The sequence below is a fragment of the Neomonachus schauinslandi genome, chromosome 5 (assembly GCF_002201575.2).
Source record: "Neomonachus schauinslandi chromosome 5, ASM220157v2, whole genome shotgun sequence".
In the NCBI taxonomy this organism is placed as follows: Eukaryota; Metazoa; Chordata; class Mammalia; order Carnivora; family Phocidae; genus Neomonachus; species Neomonachus schauinslandi.
In genome coordinates, this window is record NC_058407.1 from 64,813,900 (window position 1) to 64,836,441 (window position 22,542).

A 22,542-nucleotide genomic window follows, 5' to 3' on the forward strand; every position below is an offset into this window, starting at 1 on the left:
TATTTTTAGCCAACTTTTCTTTGAAAATTGCATTTTTTTCTCATGCCCCTTTCATAATAATAGAAAAGGGGACAGGTCAAGGGCGCCTGGGTGGCTCAGTCAGTTAAGCATCTGCCTTCAGCTCAGGTCATGATCCTGGAGTCCCGGGGTACAGCCCCACATCAGGCTCCCTGCTGAGGGAGCCTGCTTCTCCCTCTCCTTCCCATTTGTGCTTTCTCACTATCTCTGTCGCTGTCTCTCTTTCTCAAATAAATTTTTAAAAATCTTAAAAAAAAAAGGGGGGGGACAGGTCTATTCTTTCTTTTCTGGTGCCACTTCCATAAGATAAATGCACCTCAGTTAGGATTCCCTCAAATAGATGTACTACCCTTTCCACATCATACACATCACACTACCTTCTGCAATGACTTTAAAGTGGTAGCTTCACTCCACAAAGTTCTAATCTTTTGAATCCAAATTGGTTAATCTCTAGATATCCGAGGACACGTGAGAAGGCCTTCTCAGTCAGCAGCAAAGAAGAAATGAAACGCCAGTGTAATTGAGAAGAAACAATAAGTGTAGAACATAAAATTTTCATTATCAAAGAGAAGTTACACCAGGCAAATTAAATAGGCAAAGTTAAACAGGAAAGACTTTATTTAAGACTATTGCAATAGGAAATTGAACTCAACTCTACTGAAACAAGTGGCTAGAGAGTTATTAAGAGCTGCCGTAGGGCCACCTGTGTGTGGTGACTGGTCTTACTCAAAGAAGTAAGCTTACAGGTTGTAGTTTTGCAACTGGAGCAAGGAGCCCATTGATGTTGGGCTCCTACCCTTCTATAGAGACTAGGAAATAGGAACACCATCTTCCTGAGGATTACATTTCAAAGGGATGGCTCCCAGGTCATTGAGAAGGACCTTCCCTGGGTCTTGAAACTGGCAAAAGGCTTTAAAGGAGATTCATATACATTTAAAAAGAGGCAAGAGAAAGATTGGCAATTACAGGTTTCTAAAATAAATTGTCTGAGAAAAGGGAGGCCAGGGGCCTATACTTAAGATGAAACCAGTCTCAAGTTGTCAAGCAGAAAAGGGAATGGTAGGGCCTTCTTGGTCCACACTTGGTTACCATGGAGAACAAAAGAAGTGCTTATTATTCCCCCTAGGATCTCAACTTCTTCTTCAAGTTTGAGAATTCCCGTCTCAAAGAGCCTTTAAGAGAAAAAGAAAAAAAGGAAACAAAAGAAAGAAAAAGGAAAGGGTGCTTTTAAAAAAGTTTTCCAAGCAATTTCTTCACTTTACATTTGCCCAACGCTGTTGTACGCTTACATTATAAACAAGACAGTTTGGGCTTTTAAGCTCAAAGTTTAATAGGGCAGGCAAGAACAAATAATGGTAATAGAAAGAGCAAACGTTATAAGGGGCCTATACAAAGTACACTGGGAGGACAGATAATAAAAGCTCACGTTTATCAAGCACTTATGTTCTAACAGTTCTACATTTAATCTTCACAAAACCCTTTAAGTACCAGATTACCTCCATTTTGAGATGCAAAACTGAGGCTCATAGAGGTTAAGTAATTTGCTCAAAATCACACATTTCAAAAAGGCATTTCTAACTCCCGCACCAATTCCAGAGCCCACACTCCTAAGGATGTAATTGAATAACTGTCCCAAAGCATGGAGCAGGCTTTCTACGGGAGAGATGGTATTAGAACTAAGCCTTGAAGAATAAGCAGTGAATTGTAAAGTGGAGCGGGGCGGCGAGGGGTGGGGTACGGCTAGCCAGGGACAAGTAATTCCAGGCCGTAAGGAGCTACCTGATTCGTCGTTGAAATGCTTTCAACGTTTATGGCGGATGGTGAGCATGGCCGGGAATGCTGTAAAATCAGGCTGAGCGACCTAAAATAAAACTGTCTTCTCAAGGGCGAGCACTTTCTCATCCAAGGCCCTGGGAGGACTGGGCGCCTGGCACGAACCGACCCTGGACGGGCGGGGACGCGGGCGGGGAGGGGAGGAGCTGTTAGGCGCGGGCAGCGCTCTCGCGCGAAAAGCCACCGCCCTGGCGGTCTTCCCTGCCGCAGCCTCGGCCCTGGTCCCTGGAGGCACATGAGAAGCCCCCAGGGACCGCGAAAACCAATGTGAATGCAACAGCCAGAATTCAACGATCACTCTGAAACGCGCGTCCCGTCCCAGCCCTCTCGCATATCCAGATGCAAATCCACTTGTCGTGGGAGGGCGCGCGCCCAGGGCCTGAAAATGTGGGTAGGGAACCCAGAAATTCTAGCTGTGGTCCCAGCTCAACCCGCCCTCAGGCTTTAACCTCGCCTTGGGCTCCCTCCCAGCTAAAGCCGACGCCATGTCTCCCAGTACAGGTCGGAGCCACACGCCCAAACTACCCATGAGGCCTTGGGCCCTGAGCCGGTTACCGGGAGTAGAGGAGATGGGCGTGGTCCGCGCTAAAAAAAAAAAAAAAAAAAACCCTGCCAATCAGCCTTCCCCAGCCTCTCGGATCACCATTACGGCAACCAATGAGCGCCTTCTCCTTGACAGCTCCCCGGCCGGGCCGCTCTAACCCGAAGACCTCCCGGAAACAGGAGCTATTCTGGGAGACTCGGCAGCCGCCGTCCCAGCTGGAGACGCGGGTTTTAGGCTTGGGATACCCTCCCAGCTGAGTGGAATTGCTGAAATGTAGCGCCCCTTGGGTTGAGGATGGGATAGGATGGGATGGGGGCGGAGCAAGGCTGGAGGCAGGGCTGAGCGGAGATCTTTGCCAATCACAGCGAGTCCTCGTACCTCCTAGCCTTCTGCACTGGTCCTGGTTCTTTCCTGGTGGTAACCCCCCTTTTAGCGAATTGAATACTTGTTGGGCTCCTCTTCCCTCCTGGACACCGTCATTGTCTTCGGAACTTCCTTACCTGCCCTTTGCAGTTACTCCAGGAAGTCTTCCTTGACCTCTTCCCCTTTCTCGGTTCACTGGACTTAATATTGGTTCCCTGCATAACTTGTGCATTTTCCTAACCCTGTACTCTTACTTATTTACTTTTCTGTCTTCCCCACTTGTTTGTGATTCATTTTTGAGTCCTTAGCACGGTATCTGGAGGTGTTGTGGCGCTATTTTCTCAATGAAATCATAAGCAGAATGCTGATGTATTAACCAAATAATAAAGCTCTTCTAGTAGGTGTGGGGAGGGAGTGTCCAGAGCCGTGAAGCCCCCAAAAAACCCTTGAGGCACTCATCATTAATGATTTAAGCTAAATATTCACTCTAATATACAGAAACATGGTTTACCCAGGACATGAAAATTAAACATGTCCAGATCCTGTAGGAGCACTCAAAATCTCATCTTTTTGGACTTCCAATCCGATTGCACGTTTGTTTTTATTTTTCAGTCTACAAGATACCTGTTTGCCTCTTCAGGTCAGTCCCTCATCCTCTTTATCCACCCAGCTCCGGGCTTGGGAGGCTGACCTGCGTGGAAGCATGTCAACAGATCCCCTTACCGCCGGTTTCTGTTGGGTTCAGCCAATGAGTAGTACAGGCCGAAGATTAGAGGGAAGTAGGAATGTGAGGTTAGGCTGTTTAATCTTCTAGCTCTTTCCCCGTGGGGTTGTGACAAGCTCACCTGAGTCCATTTAGCTAAGATCGCAGCTCCTGTCATGTAGCCTTCTCTACCTAGTTCTCTATTTCTAAGTTTTGGAACTGCCACCTCCCATTACCTCTTCAGGCTTAGCCCTTCTAAAACCAGAATTGGGGTACTGTCGCCCCTTTGCAATTTCCCTACACCCTGCTCACACTGTTGTAAATAATCCTTTATGAAACTTCCGAACTATTTTAAGTATGCCCTCTGTTTCCTGGGGATACAGGACTGTAATACAAGACTGTTCTCTTACTGAGGCAATGAAAACAGTTATTTCAAATGGAAACATTTGGAAGGCTATATGATGTATAGAAAGAGCATGGGCTTTGAAGTTAGAGAAAACAGTTTCACGTCATTCAATTATTCATATTCATTTGGCAAATGTTCCGCAGTCCTATTAGTTGTGGTAGATATTTTAGAGTGCGCTATGGCACACAGACCATTCTCCAAGAACCCTCTTCTTCTCCCACTGGGGTGAGTCCTGGCAACCAAGTTAGTATCATGGAACATCCCCACCCCATTATCACCACCATCAGTGCAGCGAAGCTGGATTGATTAAGTCCTCTTTCCTGGGAATTTGGAATTGGTATGCAGTGGGTTTAGTCATTTCTGGGCTGGAACAGGCAAACACTCAAGCTATGGAGCAGTTGTCTTCTTCCATGTATGGGAAGAAGCAAAGAAAGTTGGCAGGCAGGGAGAATAGATTGAAGTCAGAGGACAGAGAAGCAAAGACAGAAGACTATATCTTCAGAGAAAGAGCCTGAGATAATGGCTGCCCTGGTTTCAGTCAGCTTTGGAGGGCCAGCTGCATTCTTGCTCTTGGGTTTTGTGAGATAACCTTGCATCCTTATAATAAACTTTTCTTCCTCAAAGTTATTACAGATGGGTTTATATTTCTTGCAACCAAAAAAGTTATTACAAAATAAAGATATTACTAAGGTAATACCTACCTCAATGTGGTTATGGGGATTAAATGAGATGAAGTATTTCAAATATCTAAGTCAGTGTCTCCAAAAATGTTACTTTCTCTAAATGTAAATAGCATCCCATGTGTTCTGAGCATCAAAGGTATCTGTTCTTTGTTATTTCCTTTTTCAAGTAATGAGCCCATTTTGCTGTCAGTATTTTTACAAGTTTTTCTTCATTTCAACTTTTCCTTTTCTAAGTGTTGTTCTGTTCATGGTCTAGGTGCTGATAAATTTGTGTTTGTGTTTTTCTATGTTTTGTTTGAAGTTTTTGTTCCTTGAAGGATTGAGTTAATTATACTCTTCAGTTCATGATACACCATCATTGTCCCTGCAAAGAAAAGCCCTCTTGTTTAAGTCTTTATTTCTTTATTCCATCGTTACACTCTATCTCCACTCCCATCCCCACCCCCAACAATAAGCAATTTTCTAATGTGTTTAAATGTGCTCTTAGAAAATAGTTATTATTCAATAGGCATATATTTTTAAATGTACTCCAAAGCTACTGATTTATATGTCTCATTCTGTGTCTTATGTCTTTCACTAAGCACTGTTTTTCATCTCTATCCATCTTGCCAGATGCTAACATTTAATCTGTTACTTCATGCTGATGCCTAGTACTCCATGGTGCGCATTCCACACATTGTACTCATCCACTCCTCCAGTGATGAGCACCCAGGCTGCCCAGGCCACTACAAATAACCCTGCAGTGAACATCCTCATATTAGTCCCCTTCTGAACTTGTAAAGAATTTGTTTTATATTGCTTAAGAAAGGGACTGCTGGGCTTTAGGGTATGAATCCATTTAATGTGTCCAAGTAATGCCAGCTTGCTTTCCAGACGTGGTAAAACCAGCCTTGCAGCAGATTTCCACATCGCTGACATCTGTAATTATCTAGATTTCTAGTTTTTGCTGGTTTGATAGGTATAAACTAATATCTTATTGTTGGTTCAATTTGCATTTGATTACTAATGGTTTTGATCAGATTTCCATATGCATATTAGCTTTTATTTATTCTTTAAATCCTGTTGATATCTTTTGCACCTTTTTTTTTCTCTTGGGTTGCTTTTTCCTGTTCATTTGCAGGAGGTCCATGTATATTCTAGGATATTACATCCTTGTCAGTTTTAGACAGAGCAAATATTTTCTTCATTCTGCCATCTCCCTATTAGCTTTGTCCAAGGTGCCCTTTGTAGAACATAAATCTTTGTTTTGTTATCAAATCCCCCAGTTTTTGCCTTGTTTATACTCTTGAAGGTACTGAAATATATGGACTACTCTCTTAATTATGCTTGCTCTCTGCCTGACATCTCTAAATCTGAGTTCAGTGGCAAGGTCCCTGTGGTCATTCCATCCAGTCCTCTTCATTAGACCCCAAAGTAATTGCACTGACTAAATTTCATTCTTAAGAGAACCCCATCTTCCTTGAGCCCTTTCCCCCTATAGAGTTACAGGCTATGAAAATCATATCTTTCAATTATTTGAAGTCAGGCTTCCAGTAGCACTGGACTGCATCTCACCTGACCTTCTTGGCTATCAGGAAGAACCAAAATGGCATTGTTACTTTCTTTCAAGATCTTCCTCACCCTCATTTTGCTAATCAATTCCCTCTTGGTGGGTCAGAGTTAGATCCAGAATCATCATCTTTGCTCTGCCATCTTCTTCCTTCTGAAGGATTATGTTACATTAAATCAACTTTCCCTCACTTCTGGAACTTCTTTGTGCCAGTTTCATGATTTGTTCCTGGAATCTATAATCCAGTTATCTGTTTGGGCAGACTCTGGCACATTTTTACAATGATGTCATTTCTTTTCCTCTCCTTTATCTTCACCTAAATAATTCTTTTCCTGTTTCCATTCTCAAGGGTATAAAATCCCATATAAGAGTATCTTCATGATGTAAAGTGCTACTCTGACTTTCCTTTTATCACTTTCTTTTGTTTTTATTTTATTCCTCCTGCTTACTTTCTTTTGTCTCCTTCCTTCCTTCCTTCTGTCCCTACACTTTTTCTTCATCCTTTCCTTTCTGAATTTTATAAATGCTGAGAGTAGGGGCTTATAAATACCGACTTTCTGTAGATCACAGCATAGAAGCTTTTTCTGTCCCCACAGACATGCAGTGTGTATCACATGGCTGCCAATTCCTTTCCAGTTGCACATCAGAACCCAGTTTTATTTATTTGGAACAATGTTCTACACCTTTTCTCACTGCCATGTCCCAGTCATGAGTCCATTCTACCAAGTTTCTTTGTATCTGTGAGAAATTATTTTCCTTGTTGTATTTGTGTATTACCTGTACTTTGTGCACTGGTGTAGAGGCCATAAGTATTTTTTTCCCAACCCCTTTCTACTTACTTTTTCCAGGGAATTGAGATGCCAGCTGGGCTACTGCTTTTCTTCCAATGTCATACTTGATGTCCTCTGTAGTATGAAATTTTGTGGGTTTCCTCAGCATTTCTTTTTTTTTTAAAGATTTTATTTATTTATTTGAGACAGAGAGAATGAGAGAGACAGAGAGCACATGAGAGGGGGGAGGGTCAGAGGGAGAAGCAGGCTCCCTGCCGAGCAGGGAGCCCAATGCGGGACTCGATCCTGGGACTCCAGGATCATGACCTGAGCCGAAGGCAGTCGCTTAACCAACTGAGCCACCCAGGCGCCCTCCTCAGCATTTCTTTTCTTTTACCTTGTCTTTCCCACCGCTTGGCCCTCAAGACGCGCGCCCACGCGCGCGCACGCGCACACACACACACACACACACACACACTCACACACACCTTCCCATTTCAAAATTGAAGTACTCTTAATTCAGTTGACAATGCTTACAGAAAACAGATTTTCCTTTCAATCTTCTGAGAAGCACTCTGTCCCAATTCAAGAACACATCATTTCCTTATCATTAGACTGTGAGCAACTTAAGGGCAGAGACCATGACTTCTTCGAGTCTGTTCCAGTGTCTACCACCTTCCATGATACACAGTAGGCAGTTGGTAAATACTTGCTGGCAGATTGACTCAGTCATGGTTCCCTTCTTGGATGTCTTTTTCCATCATGCTTATAAGAGTTATTCACCTGCTCTAAAAGGAATTTTAACTTGCCCTTTTTATTCTTGAAGCTGAGCCACCATAAGCTTCCCTTAGTATGTTATAACCACTTATAACAAAGTAAGGTGCAGTACCACTTAATGGGGGGGAAAAAACAATACTGATTTATATAATTTAGACAAACAGGATTCTGGTCCTCATACTATCATTAACTATACAACGTTGGGCATGTCATCTCATCTGTTTCTTAATTATATGCAATGACATCATATATATTCATTCTAGGAGACTATGCCTTTTTATAAAGTACTTAGGGGAGATATAAGGTAAATTCCCCCCCACTGAGGAGACTAAATGGGAGAGAAACTATTCTCAAAATAAGAGAAAGAATTTGCTTGTTACTCCAGAGCAGGCCGGAGGAGGAAGAGAGTAAAGGCCAGATAGGGTGGAGGAGCCTGTGAAAGACATAAATTCCTCAATGGGAACTTTCCTTGTGATCATTCCTCCCTCTATTTTTTTTATTCAAATCTACAGTAAACATTTTTAAATGCCTAGTAAGGTTGTATTTGTTATTGAAACCAGTAAATGTGCTGTTTTATGTGTCCCAGGGCTGATAAGAAGTCAAACTGAGGCAGCTTGCATGGACTCAGGGGTGTGGATGCAGAAAGAAGCAAAAGCACAATAAACTATAAGATATTATAGAAATTGTATGGAATGCTGTGGAATTCTCAGAATTTGGCATTGGAATTTGGGCCAAATTTAATCAGATACTTTAAGAGACAAAGTAGTCTCTTCAGACATCTGAGTTATATATAAAAAGCCTATATGATCATCACTAAGATTTCTTACAGCAGTAACATTTTTGAAGATTCTAAGATATGGGAACATATTTTTTTTATTCCCAGCTCTAAAATCCTATAATTTTTCATTTATATATGTAAGGCTCAAACATTTATTTCCTGCCTATTATGAGAAAGTTTCCATTTCTACTGATTTCATCAATTCCAAACATACTCCCTCCCCCACCTCCCCATTTTAGCATTTCTGAAATGGGATGTGTCTTATAATCAGTAATTAATGTCAGCTTACAATTACTGTTGGCCAAACAGCAGTCATGACAAAGTTGTCACTGCCCACACATGCCTGGGCCTAGTTGTTATTCTAGGTAGTGTGACTGGAAATCTACAATCCTTTGATGTTTCCATTAATTAACCATTCAAGGCCCATTCGAAGGAATATTAGTCCTGGTTGTTGTCTGAACATATTCCTTGAATGCTTCTGGCAAGATCAAAAAAGTCCCAGCTTTAAAACTTGCAGAATAGGTTTGTGGCCTGGAAGAAATTGCCAAAGACAATAGTGAAGCTCTTTTTTTTTTTTAAGAAATGTTGCTTCACTAACACTCAAAATGACCTAGAGAATATAAATGTTTGGAAAAATACAGACATCAGCAACCGTGAGTCAAAAGTGATTCATAAGTGTCAGACTCAATATGAAGAAATTATAAGAATACCATAATGACTTTCAATTATATTTGTGTGCATTGTAGTGATACAAAAAAGTTCTATTTCTAAATAAGTCTAAATCAGCTCTTTAAACAGAATGAAAATTTAAAATAAAAGTGATGAAGTTTAATTGGCATTGGAATTTGGGCCAATTCTTTCTTAATGGTATCTAAAATTAGGGCACCTGGGTGGCTCAGTTGGTTAGGTGACTGCCTTCGCCTCAGGTCATGATCCTGGAGTCCCAGGATCGAGTCCCACATTGGGCTCCCTACTCGGCGGGGAGTCTGCTTCTCCCTCTGACCCTCCCCCCTCTCATGCTCTCTCTCTATATACCATTCTCTCTCTCAAATAAATAAATAAAAAATCTTAAAAAATAAAATAAAATTACATGTCACACAATTGGTGGTGCCTTAAAGTCAATAAAATAAGGTAAATACTTAAGAGACTATAAAAATGAGAAAGAAGTTCTAGTCCTCAAGATACTCATAATCTGGAAGAGAGAATAACAAGCACATAAATAATAGAAGTAAGTAAAAATATAATAATTGTCCCCAAAAGAAGTACCAACGAAAAGATTTGGATATTTAAAGGAGGAAGAGATCACATTAGGAAAGGCTCCATGAAAGAAGTAGCATTTGAGAAGGGCCTCAAAGAACTGGTAGGATTCCAACTGGCAGAAACAGAATAGAGCAGGAAGAGTGAAGAGAATGAGCAAAGAATCAGATGTGGGAAGGTGGGCATTTCTGGGGAATGGTCAATAACTTATTTTGACTATAGGGTTTGTTAACCTTTGTGTTTTATAGATCCCTTTAAGAATTGGATGAAAGCAATGAACCCAATTCCTAGAAGTAAAAGCACAAATTCATAATCAAAAAGTTTTGCATACTATTTCTGGGGACTTCCAACATTTGCAGGTAGCATAAGAGAGAGAGAAGAGGGAAAAGCAGTCTTCCCAGACACCCCGTGAGAAGCTGGTGCAGGTGACCAAGGCTGCAGAAATCCCTTTTCTGGAGGAGAGATTTACATCTGACTGAACTGGGGAAGAATGACTAAGAGAAATGGAATCAAGGGCCAGGAGGGACTCATCCAGTCTACTGGTCCAGAGATTTAAAAGAACTGGGATACCCTTGGGAATCATTTCTAGCTGACTGGATGATATAGGCTTCCAAAGATGGAATGGTTGGCTAGAAAATGTACCTGGGAAATAAATGTATGGGTAAAAAAAAGTATGCCAGGGTCTTACCCAGGAGAACTTTGACTCCCTACAACCACTGGATTTTCTACTTAATTCAGGAAGTAATAGGGACATGATGCAGATTTCTGAGGAGAATGAGTGTTCAGAGCTGTGGTTTAGAGACTAATCTTAAGGATTACAAGTGTGTGAGAGGCCGGGGCAGTCAGGAGTTTATTGCAGTTGGTTTTTATATTGTTCAAATACATTCTATTTATTCTGTTTCCCCCGCCACCTACTATTTGGCAAAGAGCCAGGCCTTTAGTATGCAGTTGGTAGCACTTGCTGAACTGAGCCATAAATTCACCGAGGGTCCCCTTGTACTGTCCCTATTCCTCGCCAGGTGGCACCATGACAGCGCCATTTACAGAGCCGACTTCCTTCTAGACACACGGTGCTTCCAAGCAGAAAGGCTGTGTTTCTGTGAGGGAATCCACCTTCTGGGGACAATGTAGAAGTTGGGGGAAATGGTAGTTGGGATAAAAGATTCAAGATTACTCCTTTTATTCTTCTATGTCATTTCTTACCGTCACAGAGTATCTCGGCTGAATTTCTATCCCTAGGCATGTTCACGTGGAAAGATGCCTAGGAAAACCTGCCTTTTCAAAGATGCAAGCAGTTTTCCATCTTGCCAGAAGTATAAAATTACATGTATTGGGGGAAGAACTGTTCCTTAGCTCTGGGAAAACTTCTAGGTGAGACATTTCATTACACATATCAAGCAGAGACCATAGTCTTTCATGACACTGAGGCCACATAAAAGTGCATATTTATGTTAGAGGCCATTTTGCATCTCTTATAAAAATAATTATTTCTCTAGAATAGATTTTACTTGTACCAAGCTAAAATTGTAGCTTATTTCTATGAAGTTTTATGTCTTTTCATTTTGAGATTAAGAGCTAACCCTGAGAGCTTTCCCTTAGACTGATGAAAGACAGAAGTGCCAGAAATGGAAAGAATTATGATGAGTTACACACAGTATTGTGTTAGGCCCAGACAGAAAGTGCAGTGCAGTGCAAAACTTTTGGAGGGCGAGGTGCATCTCCTCACCTGTATTCATCAGCAGTGCTCTGGCAAATTCCCAAGTACGAGAAGACTTGGAAATAATGCGAGACAGGATTCTTAGCACAGATGTTGATATAATTTGAATTTATTGAATAGGTGGTGAATAATAAAATAGGTGGTGAATAAACCAGATTTATGTGAAGATTTCACTTCACTGTAGGAAATGCTCTGGAGGCCCCAGGAGGCAGGGGTGCCATATAGTGCTGGCTCAGCAGGGTCATCTCTTGCTTGGTATTCTTCAAGGTAAAAAGTCTCATTACTCTTTAGCTCAGTGATCCTTTTTTACTTAATTCTTACCTTTAAGAATTAAGTTGAAACAACAGATCTCTCTAGAGAATGTTCATACTTACACACTTCAGCATTTAATTTCAAGAGGCTTTGGCCCCCTGAAGTTCAATAATAACCCTGTCCATGAGTCCCAGGTTAGGTATCTCACCTGAAACTCACTCATCAGGAGCATCCCAAAGGAGAAATGCAAGGGAAGGACAGGGAAGAGGGAGAAATAAGGCGGTGGGAGACACCTGTGCTGGACCCCTAGGAGATGCTGGTGCAGGTAACTTTAAAGAGCTGAAGAATTGCTTTTTCTGGGGAGATTTTTATCTGGTCTTGGGAGAAGTAGCTAGAGAACTTCTGGGAAGTCCTGGGCTAAGGGACTTATGACACATTTAGGACAGTGGGCATAGGAAGGGGAACTGAAATGGAGCCAAAGGGTAAAGAGCTCAACCAGACCTTTCTATAGAAGCTAAAGGGCTTAGCTGCCTTGGGATTCATGTCAGACTCTGCAGAAACGGAGCTATAGGGAACAGGAAAGAGGCACAAGAATGGAGCTATGTCGGGGAATATCTGGGAGCTTTGGCTTCTTCCTCTCAAGAAGCAGGTCCAGAAGGCCATCTTCTCAGTGCCATTATTACATTATCATCCACTAGACTCTGATGAGGGCCACAGACCAAAACTTGAACTACAATTTCTTGTTCTCATTGAGAAGATGAAAAGGGACTAAAACTAAAATGTCATTTCCTTTTCAGGACTCTTAGACTCCTGACTGGGGAAATAAGGGACCCGAGGATCTAAATAATAGAGCAATTAGCACAGCGGTTCCAATTTAGGATTCTTTAAGTCAGAAGACCTGGGTTTAAGTCCTGATTCTGCCAAGTACTAGCTGTGTGACCTTGAGAAAGTCTTGGCCTCTGTTTCTGGAACTGTTAAGTGAAAATAAAAATAGTGTTTACTTCTCACTGGAGATGAAATTGGACAGTGTCTGGCACATGGTAAGTGCTCAGTAAATGATAGCTATCATTGTTATTGGTGCTGAATGCTGGAACTATAACAAGAAACTATCTCCCAGCCTTTGGGGATACTTCCCCACAACTATGGTTTAGCTGCCCTCTCTAGGGCCCCAGCACACATTCCCCAACCACTGCACAACCCAAAGCTTCCTTTGGTCATCCTATACAGGGCTGGCCCCCAAGACCTTTTTGGCCCATAGCTGCATGACATTTATGATGAAAAGCCCCATGTCACCTTGGGAATTTCATCATCCCCCTTTATTTGACTATCCTGAAAGTTAAGAGTTCTTTAGATGGGGAAGGATTATATAAAAAGAGAGCTTCTAGAACCTTCTCTAGGTAGTTTTGTTTTCCCAGAGAAGCCAGTCACAACCATCACCACCCCCATCCCAAGAGAACTATAAAAAACTAACCTTTGCACAAGAGTTCCTACAGGTCTTAGATATCTTTATCCCCAACAACTTCTTGTCCCCATTTTACACATGCAGAAATTAAGTCTCAAGCAGCAAGCCAAGTTTCAAACAGTCATTCAGTGTTGGAACCGAGATTCAAACCCAGATCTGTGGTTCCAGTGCTCTTTCCACCTCTCCACAGCAACCAGCAGCAAGAACACAGGCACACAGACATACACATATGCACACCACACGCACACACATACACACACACACACAGCACTCCAGCTCATTCTTCTTCCCAAGGGCAGCCTTGGGAAATTCCATAGCCCAAGGGAGCAGACTAGAGCTGATGTCAGTCTAAGCTCCACAGGGAATACCTTACCAGCATTCTCCACTAGAGGCCTGAGGCAGTTATTGTGGTTTCTTTTGTGATGTGTCACTCTACTCCCAGAGATTCCGGGCAATCCTTCCAAACAATACCCACAATACCCCATCCCTAACCCTCCCATGGAACAGGTGTCATGCCTGCCATTCCAGGGCTCAGATCTGGAAGCCATCTCTCAGGGAGCAGGTGCTTCACTGAAAAGAAGTCACTTGCACATCTGGAGTTCTGCTACTAAAAACCCTAGTTAGTTTGGGAGACTCAACACATACGCTCTCTTTCTACCCCACCCCCACCCCCCCATCCAGCTTGAGTTCAAGGTCCAGGATGGAAGGGAAAGTAGGTAGAGTTGGCAATGCACGTCCGACCAGGGCAGGGTCAGTCAACTCCTTGGAACTGGAGGCAAGGAGAGAGGAAGGAAGGCATGGTCCCTGCAGTTCCCCCTAAGCCCTGGTCCGTGTAGTGGGCCCAGAAGCCCCACCCTGACATCCCCCTAGTACCAGTCAGCAAGGAGGGGAGATGACGCCTCTTTATTAAGGTTAACACCAAGGAAAGCATTGAGAAAGAATACACAGCGGAGGAGAAAGGGCACACAGAGTCACTACTTGAGGAGGTGGGAGGGAGGCACATCAGTTGGGAACCTCAGGACAGCCACATGCTCCATGCCCTGGTTGTGGGGGAAAGAGGAAAGGGGAGGGGAAAGCGCCATGATAGCCTGGGGCTCACAGAAGGGTCTGAAGCCCCCTGAACCTAACACCAGAGCCACAAGCCCTGCCCCTCAGGGCTCACACACTACTACACAAGTCGACACACATAACACACACAAGACATTATGGAGGCAACACCGAGAGGCAGCGGGCAGGGACAAATTGACAGGAAAAGGAACTAAAGTTAAGCGGGTGTAGCCAGGAGAGAGACAGTTTTTGGCTGCGGCCCCCAAGAGTCCCTCAAACGTCCCCTAAATCTGGGCTGCTGCTGAGCACCCCCAAGTCTCTGCCTGTGTACTGGGCTCTTTGTTCTCTAAGCCCCAGTGAGTGGATAAAGCAATCCCAGATGAAGTCAGTGACAAGGCAGGATCCGCTCTGCATGCAAAAATCCTAGAGGTTGAGCTATTATGTCTTCATGCACATTCATAGCCAGCTCCTCCCAGCCCAGGGGCCCTTGGAACCCCATTCACCCAGATTCCTAGGGCTGCATCCCTCCTCAAGCTTCCTTTACCAATCAGCAGCCGCAGAGATATGTGAGAGGGAGAGACTTCTGCAGAGCACTGAATATCTTGGATTTCAGCAGAAGGGTAAATTTTCTGTTGCCAGAACAGAATATCCCCAATTCCTTAATGTCTAGGTAAATCGTTAGAGATTATTTGCCATAGTCCTAGATAAGTCCGTTTTCAGAATAGAAAAAGCAGAATTTTATTTACACAATTCAGGGGTTCTCCTGTTGGCTGGGGAGGGGGAATGGGCAGGGTAGGGGATGGATGGGAGTCCAGAGATGGGCGCTTCCTCTCCCGGAACCTCACCTTTCCGCAGTTTGCTAGGTCTCCCTTGGTTAGGCAGAAAGAATTCTTGATGCTCCCAAAGTCCTTCACCCTATAAATCCTTTCTCGAGGGAGTCTCTGTCTGACCCACAAGAGCAGCGGTCGGAGTGAAGCATGCTGCACCGCACCGTTCAGTCCCCTCGCGTCATGCACTCGGAAACCCAAAGCCAGCCCGGGAAAGTAGTGCCCCCTCGGAGTCCCCTCACAGACAGGCCTCGCCCTCCAGCTGCAGCAGGGTAATGTCGGGCAGATCGAGGGGCTCCACAAGTGGCCCGTCCCCCCCAAGGAGACCAGCACAGGGGCTCTCGGGGCGCTCACAGTGACTAGTGGGTGTGGTGGAACTGGGCATCTCCTTCTCTTCTTCATCGTCGTCCTCATCCTCGTCCTCAGGATCGCGACCCAGCAAACCGCTGTCCCCGATCCCAGGCGAAGAGGTCTCCGGCTCCTGGGGGGCACCGGGGCAGCTCACCTTGCCGCCGACCACGCCCAGACCGCCCTGGCGGGGCGCCGTGGTCATAATCTGGCACATGGAGACGATGGCCCGCTGGTTGGCGCACACGTCGTCCGAGAGCACCTGGATGTGCGAGGCCTGCTCGTCCAGGGCCCCCCGCATGGCCCTCACGTCCTCAAACAAGGCCTGCAGCTGGGCCTTCAGGTGCTCCATCAGTTCCTTCATGCCGCCGTTGTACTCCCCGGAGATCACGTCCCCCACGGCCGGCACGGTGGACACCTCCAGAGGTGCCGGCATGTCGCCGCCGTCCTTGGTCATGATCTCCAGCGGACCGTCTTCCATTGAATGGCAGAAGCGGGCGGTGGCGGCTCTGGGTCCGGTCCAGCCCGGCCTCCGGCGTGGGGGGAGGACGGAGATGGGGGAGAGGTCCCCGGAGGGGCGGGGAGGAGCCGAGGGAAGAGGAGGCTCCCGAGAGGGGCCAGGAGCCGACGTGAGGAGACGAGTCCCGGGCGGAGGGCGCGGGCAGGATCGGGGGAGGCCGGGAAGAGCCGGCGGGACGAGGACCCGGCGAGAGTCCCAGGCCGGCGACTCTCCGGCTTGCCCCGGGGCGAAAGCGCCCAGACCTGCCTCGCCTCCTGAATTGCGCCCGTGTCAGCGCCGCCCTCTGGGCGCCGCGAGCTGCAAGTGCCCGCGGGCTCTCTGGGTCACAGAAGCGCTCGCGAAGGGGCCCGGGTGGAGGCCGGCAGTGGGTACCGCTCGGGACTAACCCCGGCCATCAACGGGCAGCGCCCGCGAGTGTGGTTGGAGTGGCAGGGGCGGGTCTCCCAGCGGCGCCGCGGATGCTCCTCCGTTTCCAAGGCGACGCACGGCACGTAAATGACGTGTGTCTCCATGGCAACCAGGAAGTGGAGAGGAAAAGGAAGGATGGTTGCGAAGCTGCAGTGGGGCTCTGGAGTCTGAACTAGCGGGTGGGGCAGGAGGGGAGGGGACGCTGCAGTGGCCTCCGCTGGGTGGAAAGAGCGTGTGGCTGCGATGCTTAGTAGGGAAGCATGAGAGAGCAGTTTGCTGCATAAACCTCCAGGTCAGGGAGAGATCGTCCCTCCCCCAGTCTGGGTACTAGAGCCTGAGCGCAACTGCCTTGGAAGGATTTTTCATCCACCCGCAATCCTTTCTCAGAGGATGGCGCTAGAGCCAGGTCTTGCTACTCTGCCCTCCAGCCGTCCGCAGGAAAGCAGAGAGGGTGGAGAGGCCGACGCTAATAATCCCAGACCTGAGCTGGGGCGCGCCCGGCCTCCGCGGTGCAGAGGGTGGGGAGGGCACTAAAAGAGGTTTCCGCCTTTCCCTTCAGCTTCTGCAGTAAATCAGCCCTCTCGCTGTAGATAGCACAGAAGCTAAGAAAGGATGGGATTCCCTTCCATATGAGATGAGACCCAACCGTTCCTACCCTGGGCACTGGGAGTTTTTCCATGATGATGAAGCAAAGTACTTAAGTTTTGAGAACGAAAGCTCCATAAGGGCAGAGGTTTGTCTCCACGCCCTCAATCACGGAATCCCCAGCACCTAAAATAGTGCCTGGCACGTAGTAAGTAAATGCTCTATGTATTTATTGAATGACTACTTTAACAGGAACCACTATGCCCCCGTTCCCTCATCCAGAACTCTCCAGCCCACACACAGCTGATGTTAGGGGACCTGAATTCAATTTTGTTTCTGCCTTTTAATTCAGGGATCTTGGATGAATAATCTTCCTGATCTGTTAGGGAATTGGACTGGATAATCTATAATATTATTTCTTACCTGAATAACACTCTGCATCAGCTCACAGGGGAAAGGGTAAACTGTTAGCCATGTGTGGAAGGGATGGGTGGGGACAGTGTGTGTGTGAGGGTGGTTTCCCCTCCATAGGCCCAGTGTCCATGTACAGACACACTCTGAGTGCCTCAACCTTTGTGACAACTCCTTTCCCTATTTGAGGAGTGGAGTGGGAAAGGAGAGGAGGAAGAAAATTTGAATGTAATATATTTGCAGATGACTTGAGATTGAGAAGCAAAAGCACCTGGGCGGCAGCATACTAACTAGTAATGACCCTAGTAAATTGGAGAAGCCAAGTGCTCAGAAACTAAAGATGAATTTCATACGAAGAAATAAATCTAAGGAGGAGAAACAAATTGTATCACTTCAAGATGGGGAAAAGCTAGGTATGGGTGAATGTTTTGTACACTAGTGGTTCCGCAATAGCCAACATGTTACCTTGGGATTTCCCTGGTTGCCTACTCTAGTAAGGAAGAGTGGGGCTAGCCCAGAGAAACTTTTCTAGCACTAAAGAACAGTTTGGTTTATGCCTATTTTACTATTATTAAAATAGAAATAAGTGGGGAAATAACCTAAACAGCAGAAAGTTTAACCTAAGGCATTGCTGATATAATAAAGTTTTGTGCCATTAGAAATTTGGTTTCCCGGGCGCCTGGGTGGCTCAGTTGGTTGGGCGACTGCCTTCGGCTCAGGTCATGATCCTGGAGTCCCGGGATCGAGTCCCGCATCGGGCTCCCTGCTCGGCAGGGAGTCTGCTTCTCCCTCTGACCCTCCTCCCTCTCATGCTCTCTGTCTCTCATTCTCTCTCAAATAAATAAATAAAATCTTTAAAAAAAAAAAAAGAAATTTGGTTTCCCAAAATAAATATACGAACAAATTAAAAACCCTACAGTATGATATTTTCTAAAACAAATGATTCAGTCCTATTTGCTTGTTCATTCCTTTCTTCATTCCACAAGCTTGTGGCGCTCTCACCTTGGTTATCACTCCTACCTCCACCCTGTTCCCCACAGGTTATTCTTAAAGCTTAGGAGAGGACAGAAATGCTTTTCTAAGCACAGCTGAAGTGAGCTGGTATTTACAAAAAGACTTTACTAGAAAAATATAGGAAAACTAGAAACAGAGACAATGCACGTGCTCAAACACACAGACACACCACACAGACACACAGCTGAGCTTACACAGCATAAGTTTCTGATCATACTACAGCAAGCATGTTCTCAGGGCATATGGGTTCAACCCTGCTGTTCATAACAGGAGAACTCTTCTATAGCCAGAAAAGACATGACTTTTGGGTTTTTTGCCTGGGTCTGTTACTTTACATTCTTGACCAGCACTTCACATGGACGATTTCATCTTGCCAGTTTTCTCAGCCTTCAGGTGGGTCCCTGCCTTCTACCTATAAAGATGACCCTGTCCCTCATATAGGGCCTTCCATCTTAGTCTTACTCTTACATTAACCATAGTCCCCATACAGTAGGAGCTGGGTTATGTCATCATACAGGGCTTTTTGCCACTATTGTTGAGGATACCATGTATGTCAAGGCTTTCAGCATAAGATTACCTCATGCTGCCCAGAGGCACTGGCATGAAGTCTGCTGAGAATACAGGGGGTCTGAGCCTAGAGGGAAGGGAAATTATTGGAGAAGCACGAAAGAACATGGGAAACAGGTGCAGAGATCAAGGGGTGTGGCTGATCCAGTCAAGTTCCAGGTCAGATGTTTGAGAACTAAGGGAGGTGGGAACTAGGGGGATAGACTAGTAGCAGGACTTGAAAATGTGAGGAGGAGACAATTGGTGCATCAGATTCAGAACCAGATCATTTTAGGAACTCTGTGTGAAAATGGAACTAGGAAAAATAGAAGGGTCTAGCTGCTGAAAAATAAGGGGGACAGATACAGAGAGGAAAGAAGCTTTAGTTGGCTGGCTGGGTTTCAGAGCTGGGACCTCTGGACACCAGTGCCCTAGGGTTTGTTTAAGGGATCCATTCCCAAGCAAAAGGGGGCTGAATGGGCACTCTCGCCATGTCATTAGAGTATTCACACATAGCATGTATGCCATATAGCAAGAAAAAAATAACCTGCTTCCTGCCTTTCTCTCATCCTCAGGGAACCACCCTAGCTGTTCTATTTCTTCAACCCAGTCTCATGAGCCAATGGGGGGGAAGAGACTCCATGGTACATAGATACAAGTCTCCATCAGGTACACCTAGTTCCAAACATCACATTCTCACTAGGATTGTGATTACGCCAGTTTATCTCCAGTCTGTCTTTTATAAAGCTAGTGTACTTTTTGAACTATAATTACAACAGCCATGATGAAGATGCTCTCTTGACCCAAATCAAGAGTGATGATCAAAATCAAGGCAGAGCTGACTGCTATACTTAAGGTTCACGATCCCAGACAGTCCTTTTCAGATGTAAATTTTATGGCATAGAGTTGCCTTGGGGCCCATCTCAGCATGATATCACATTCAAAAGAAACACATCCAACAGCCAAAAAGAATTGAAAAGCACTTTAAATTTTTATTATAGTCTCTGGGGAAACTCTAAAGGAATTTGCATTCTCAGCACAGAGCAAAATATCTTAAACTTTTCTTCCCTCCTTCTCTACTCATCTCACACATCCTGACATAGCTGTAGCTCCCATTCCCTCTCCTTTCTCTGCAGACACCCCCAGACTTTCTCTCAAGCCTGCTTACTTCACCTCTTGGATGTATTCTTTTTCTCTTCTGTGAGAAGGAACTTCTTGTCCTTGTTTCAGCTCCTTTGATTTTGCCCTCCATTCTGCACAGGTACCCGGAGCATCAGCTGTCAATGACAGAGTCTCTTCCTAGAGGGCAAGAAAGACTGAGAATACTCATTCTTGTAGGTTTGGTCTGTCACACAGACTAAATATTCTCATCATGTGAGGGTGGTTTGTCTGGTATTCCAGACAAACTGTTTTTCTCATTTTCTCTACTCTTTTTTAAAAGGTTTTATTTATTGATTTGAGAGAGAGAGAATGAGCAAGAGAGAGTGCACATGAGCAGGGGCAGAGGGAAAGGGAGAAGCAGATTCCCCTGCTGAGCAGGGAGCCCCATGTGGGGCTGGATCCCAGGACCCTGGGATCACGACCTGAGGTGAAGGTAGAAGCTCAACGACTGAGCCACCCAGGTGCCCCTCATTTCCTCTACTCTTACACAGAGAAATGGACTTGGTAGTTTGCAAGGACCCCGAACTATTATGAGACTTTGGCTGGAGAGGGTGTCCAAATGTCCCCAGTCTCAAGAGCTCTATTGTCATAGACATGGCCATGAGGTGAGCCACACACACACACACACACACACACACACACACCCCATCACCTAAGCCTGAGCAAGACTTTCAGTTGCTTGCTCTCTGCCCTCAAACTATTTTTAGGAGTCTTAAAAAGGCCACCCCCCCCACACACACACATTTCTTTCTCTTCCATATTAACTTTATTCAAAGCAAGAATTCCTGGGGCTCCTGGGTGGCTCAGATGGTTAAGCATCTGCCTTCGGCTCAGGTCATGATCCCAGGTCCTGGGATCGAGCCTCACATCGGGCTCCCTGCTGAGCAGGGAGCTTCTTCCCCTCCCTCTGCTTCTCCCCCTGCTCATGTTCTCTCTCTCTCTGTATCTCTGTGTCTCGAATGAATAAATAAAAAAATCTAAAAAAAAAAGCAAGAATTCCTTCTTATGCAGTCTGAATTTCCACTGAAAATCACCTGTCATTCCAGTTAAACCTGTTATGCTGGTGTTCACCCTATCTCCCCTTTCTGCATTACGGCTGCTTTTGTGTCAACACTTGCAGAGACCTTTTCCCCCCTCACTGTACATTCAGTCATTTATCCTGTGCCACTCTGACAGGACTAGTTCCAGTCCAAGGGTTGCTGGGTAGTTGGCCACAGTCTGCCATTTGGAGCTCTGGAGCCAAACATGATGCCTGATACAGGGCTTCATGTACCTTCCATCCTTTCTATATATTTTCTGCCCCCAGAAAGCTGCCAGTAGCTCAGGGACTGCCCACAATTTCACATGATTAGAACACTGACGTTCCTGGTGTTTAATCGTAATGAGTATGTGGAGACCTACATCCCCTCTGCTTCACACTTGTGGACTTTTTTAGTGTTTGGGGGGAAATTCTCTTCATTGGAAACAGTGATTATGGAGAAAGATTCTTTAGAGATGGAGCATGGAGGTGATGCTGGGGTATAATTTGAATCAAAGGTCTAATGAAAGAAAGGAAATAGTCAACAGAGATGTGAGAGAGAAAGAAAGGCTAGAAAGAAGATAGTACAGAGGATAGACAGCAACATCATTCCCTGATCCACTGTGAGGGCAAGAGGTGGATGATGGATTTAAGTCAGATTTTTAAAGGGCTTCTTTTTTTTTTTTTTTCATGTTTCAAGTTTTTACTTAAATTCTAGTTAGTTAACATATAGGGTATTATTGGTTTTAGGAGTAGAATTTAGTGATTCATCACTTATGTGTAACACCCAGTGCTCATCACAAGTGTCTTCCTTAATCTCCATCACCCATTTAGCCTACCCCTCCACCCCTCCAGCAACCCTCAGTTTGTTCTCTATAGATAAGTGTCTCTTATGGTTTGCCTCCCTCTCTTTTTTTTCCTTCCCCTATGTTCATCTTGTTTCTTAAATTCCACATATGAGTGAAATCATATGGTCTTTGTCTTTCTCTGACTTATTTTGCTTAGCATAATACGCTCTAGCTCCATCCATGTTGTTGCAAATGGCGAGATTACATTCTTTTTGATTTCTAGTATTCCATTGTATATATAGACCATATCATCTTTATCCTTTCTTCAGTCAGTGGACATTTGGACTCTTTCCATGAATTGGCTATTGTTGATAATGCTGCTATAAACATCAGCGTGCATGTGCCCCTTCAAATCAGTATTTTTGTATCCTTTGAGTAAATACCTAATAGTGCAATTGCTGGGTCCTAGGGTAATTCTGTTTTTTATGTTTTAAGGAGCCTCCATGCTGTTTCCCAGAGTGGCTGCACCATTTTGCATTCCCCCCAACAGTGTAAGAGGGTTCCCCTTTCTCCAGATCCTCACCAACATCTGTTGTTTCCTGTGATAGGTGTGAGGTTGTATCTCATTGTGGTTTTGATTTGTATTTCTCTTCTCATGTGTCTGGTAGTCATCTGTATGTCTTCTTTGGAAAAATGTCTATTCATGTCTTCTGCCCATTTCTTAACTGGATTATTTATTTTGGGTGTGTTGAGTTTG

General features: G+C 45.0%; 1 protein-coding gene across 1 annotated transcript; it reads right to left on the reverse strand.

Annotated features, from left to right (window-relative positions):
• Nucleotides 1–14,005: 14,005 nt before the first annotated feature.
• On the reverse strand, nucleotides 14,006–15,863 carry CCDC184 (coiled-coil domain containing 184). The gene has a single exon (XM_021704896.1). The coding sequence runs from the start codon at nucleotides 15,813–15,815 to the stop codon at nucleotides 15,225–15,227; it is 591 nt and encodes a 196-aa protein (XP_021560571.1). The 5' UTR covers nucleotides 15,816–15,863; the 3' UTR covers nucleotides 14,006–15,224.
• Between the last annotated feature and the right edge of the window lie 6,679 nt (nucleotides 15,864–22,542).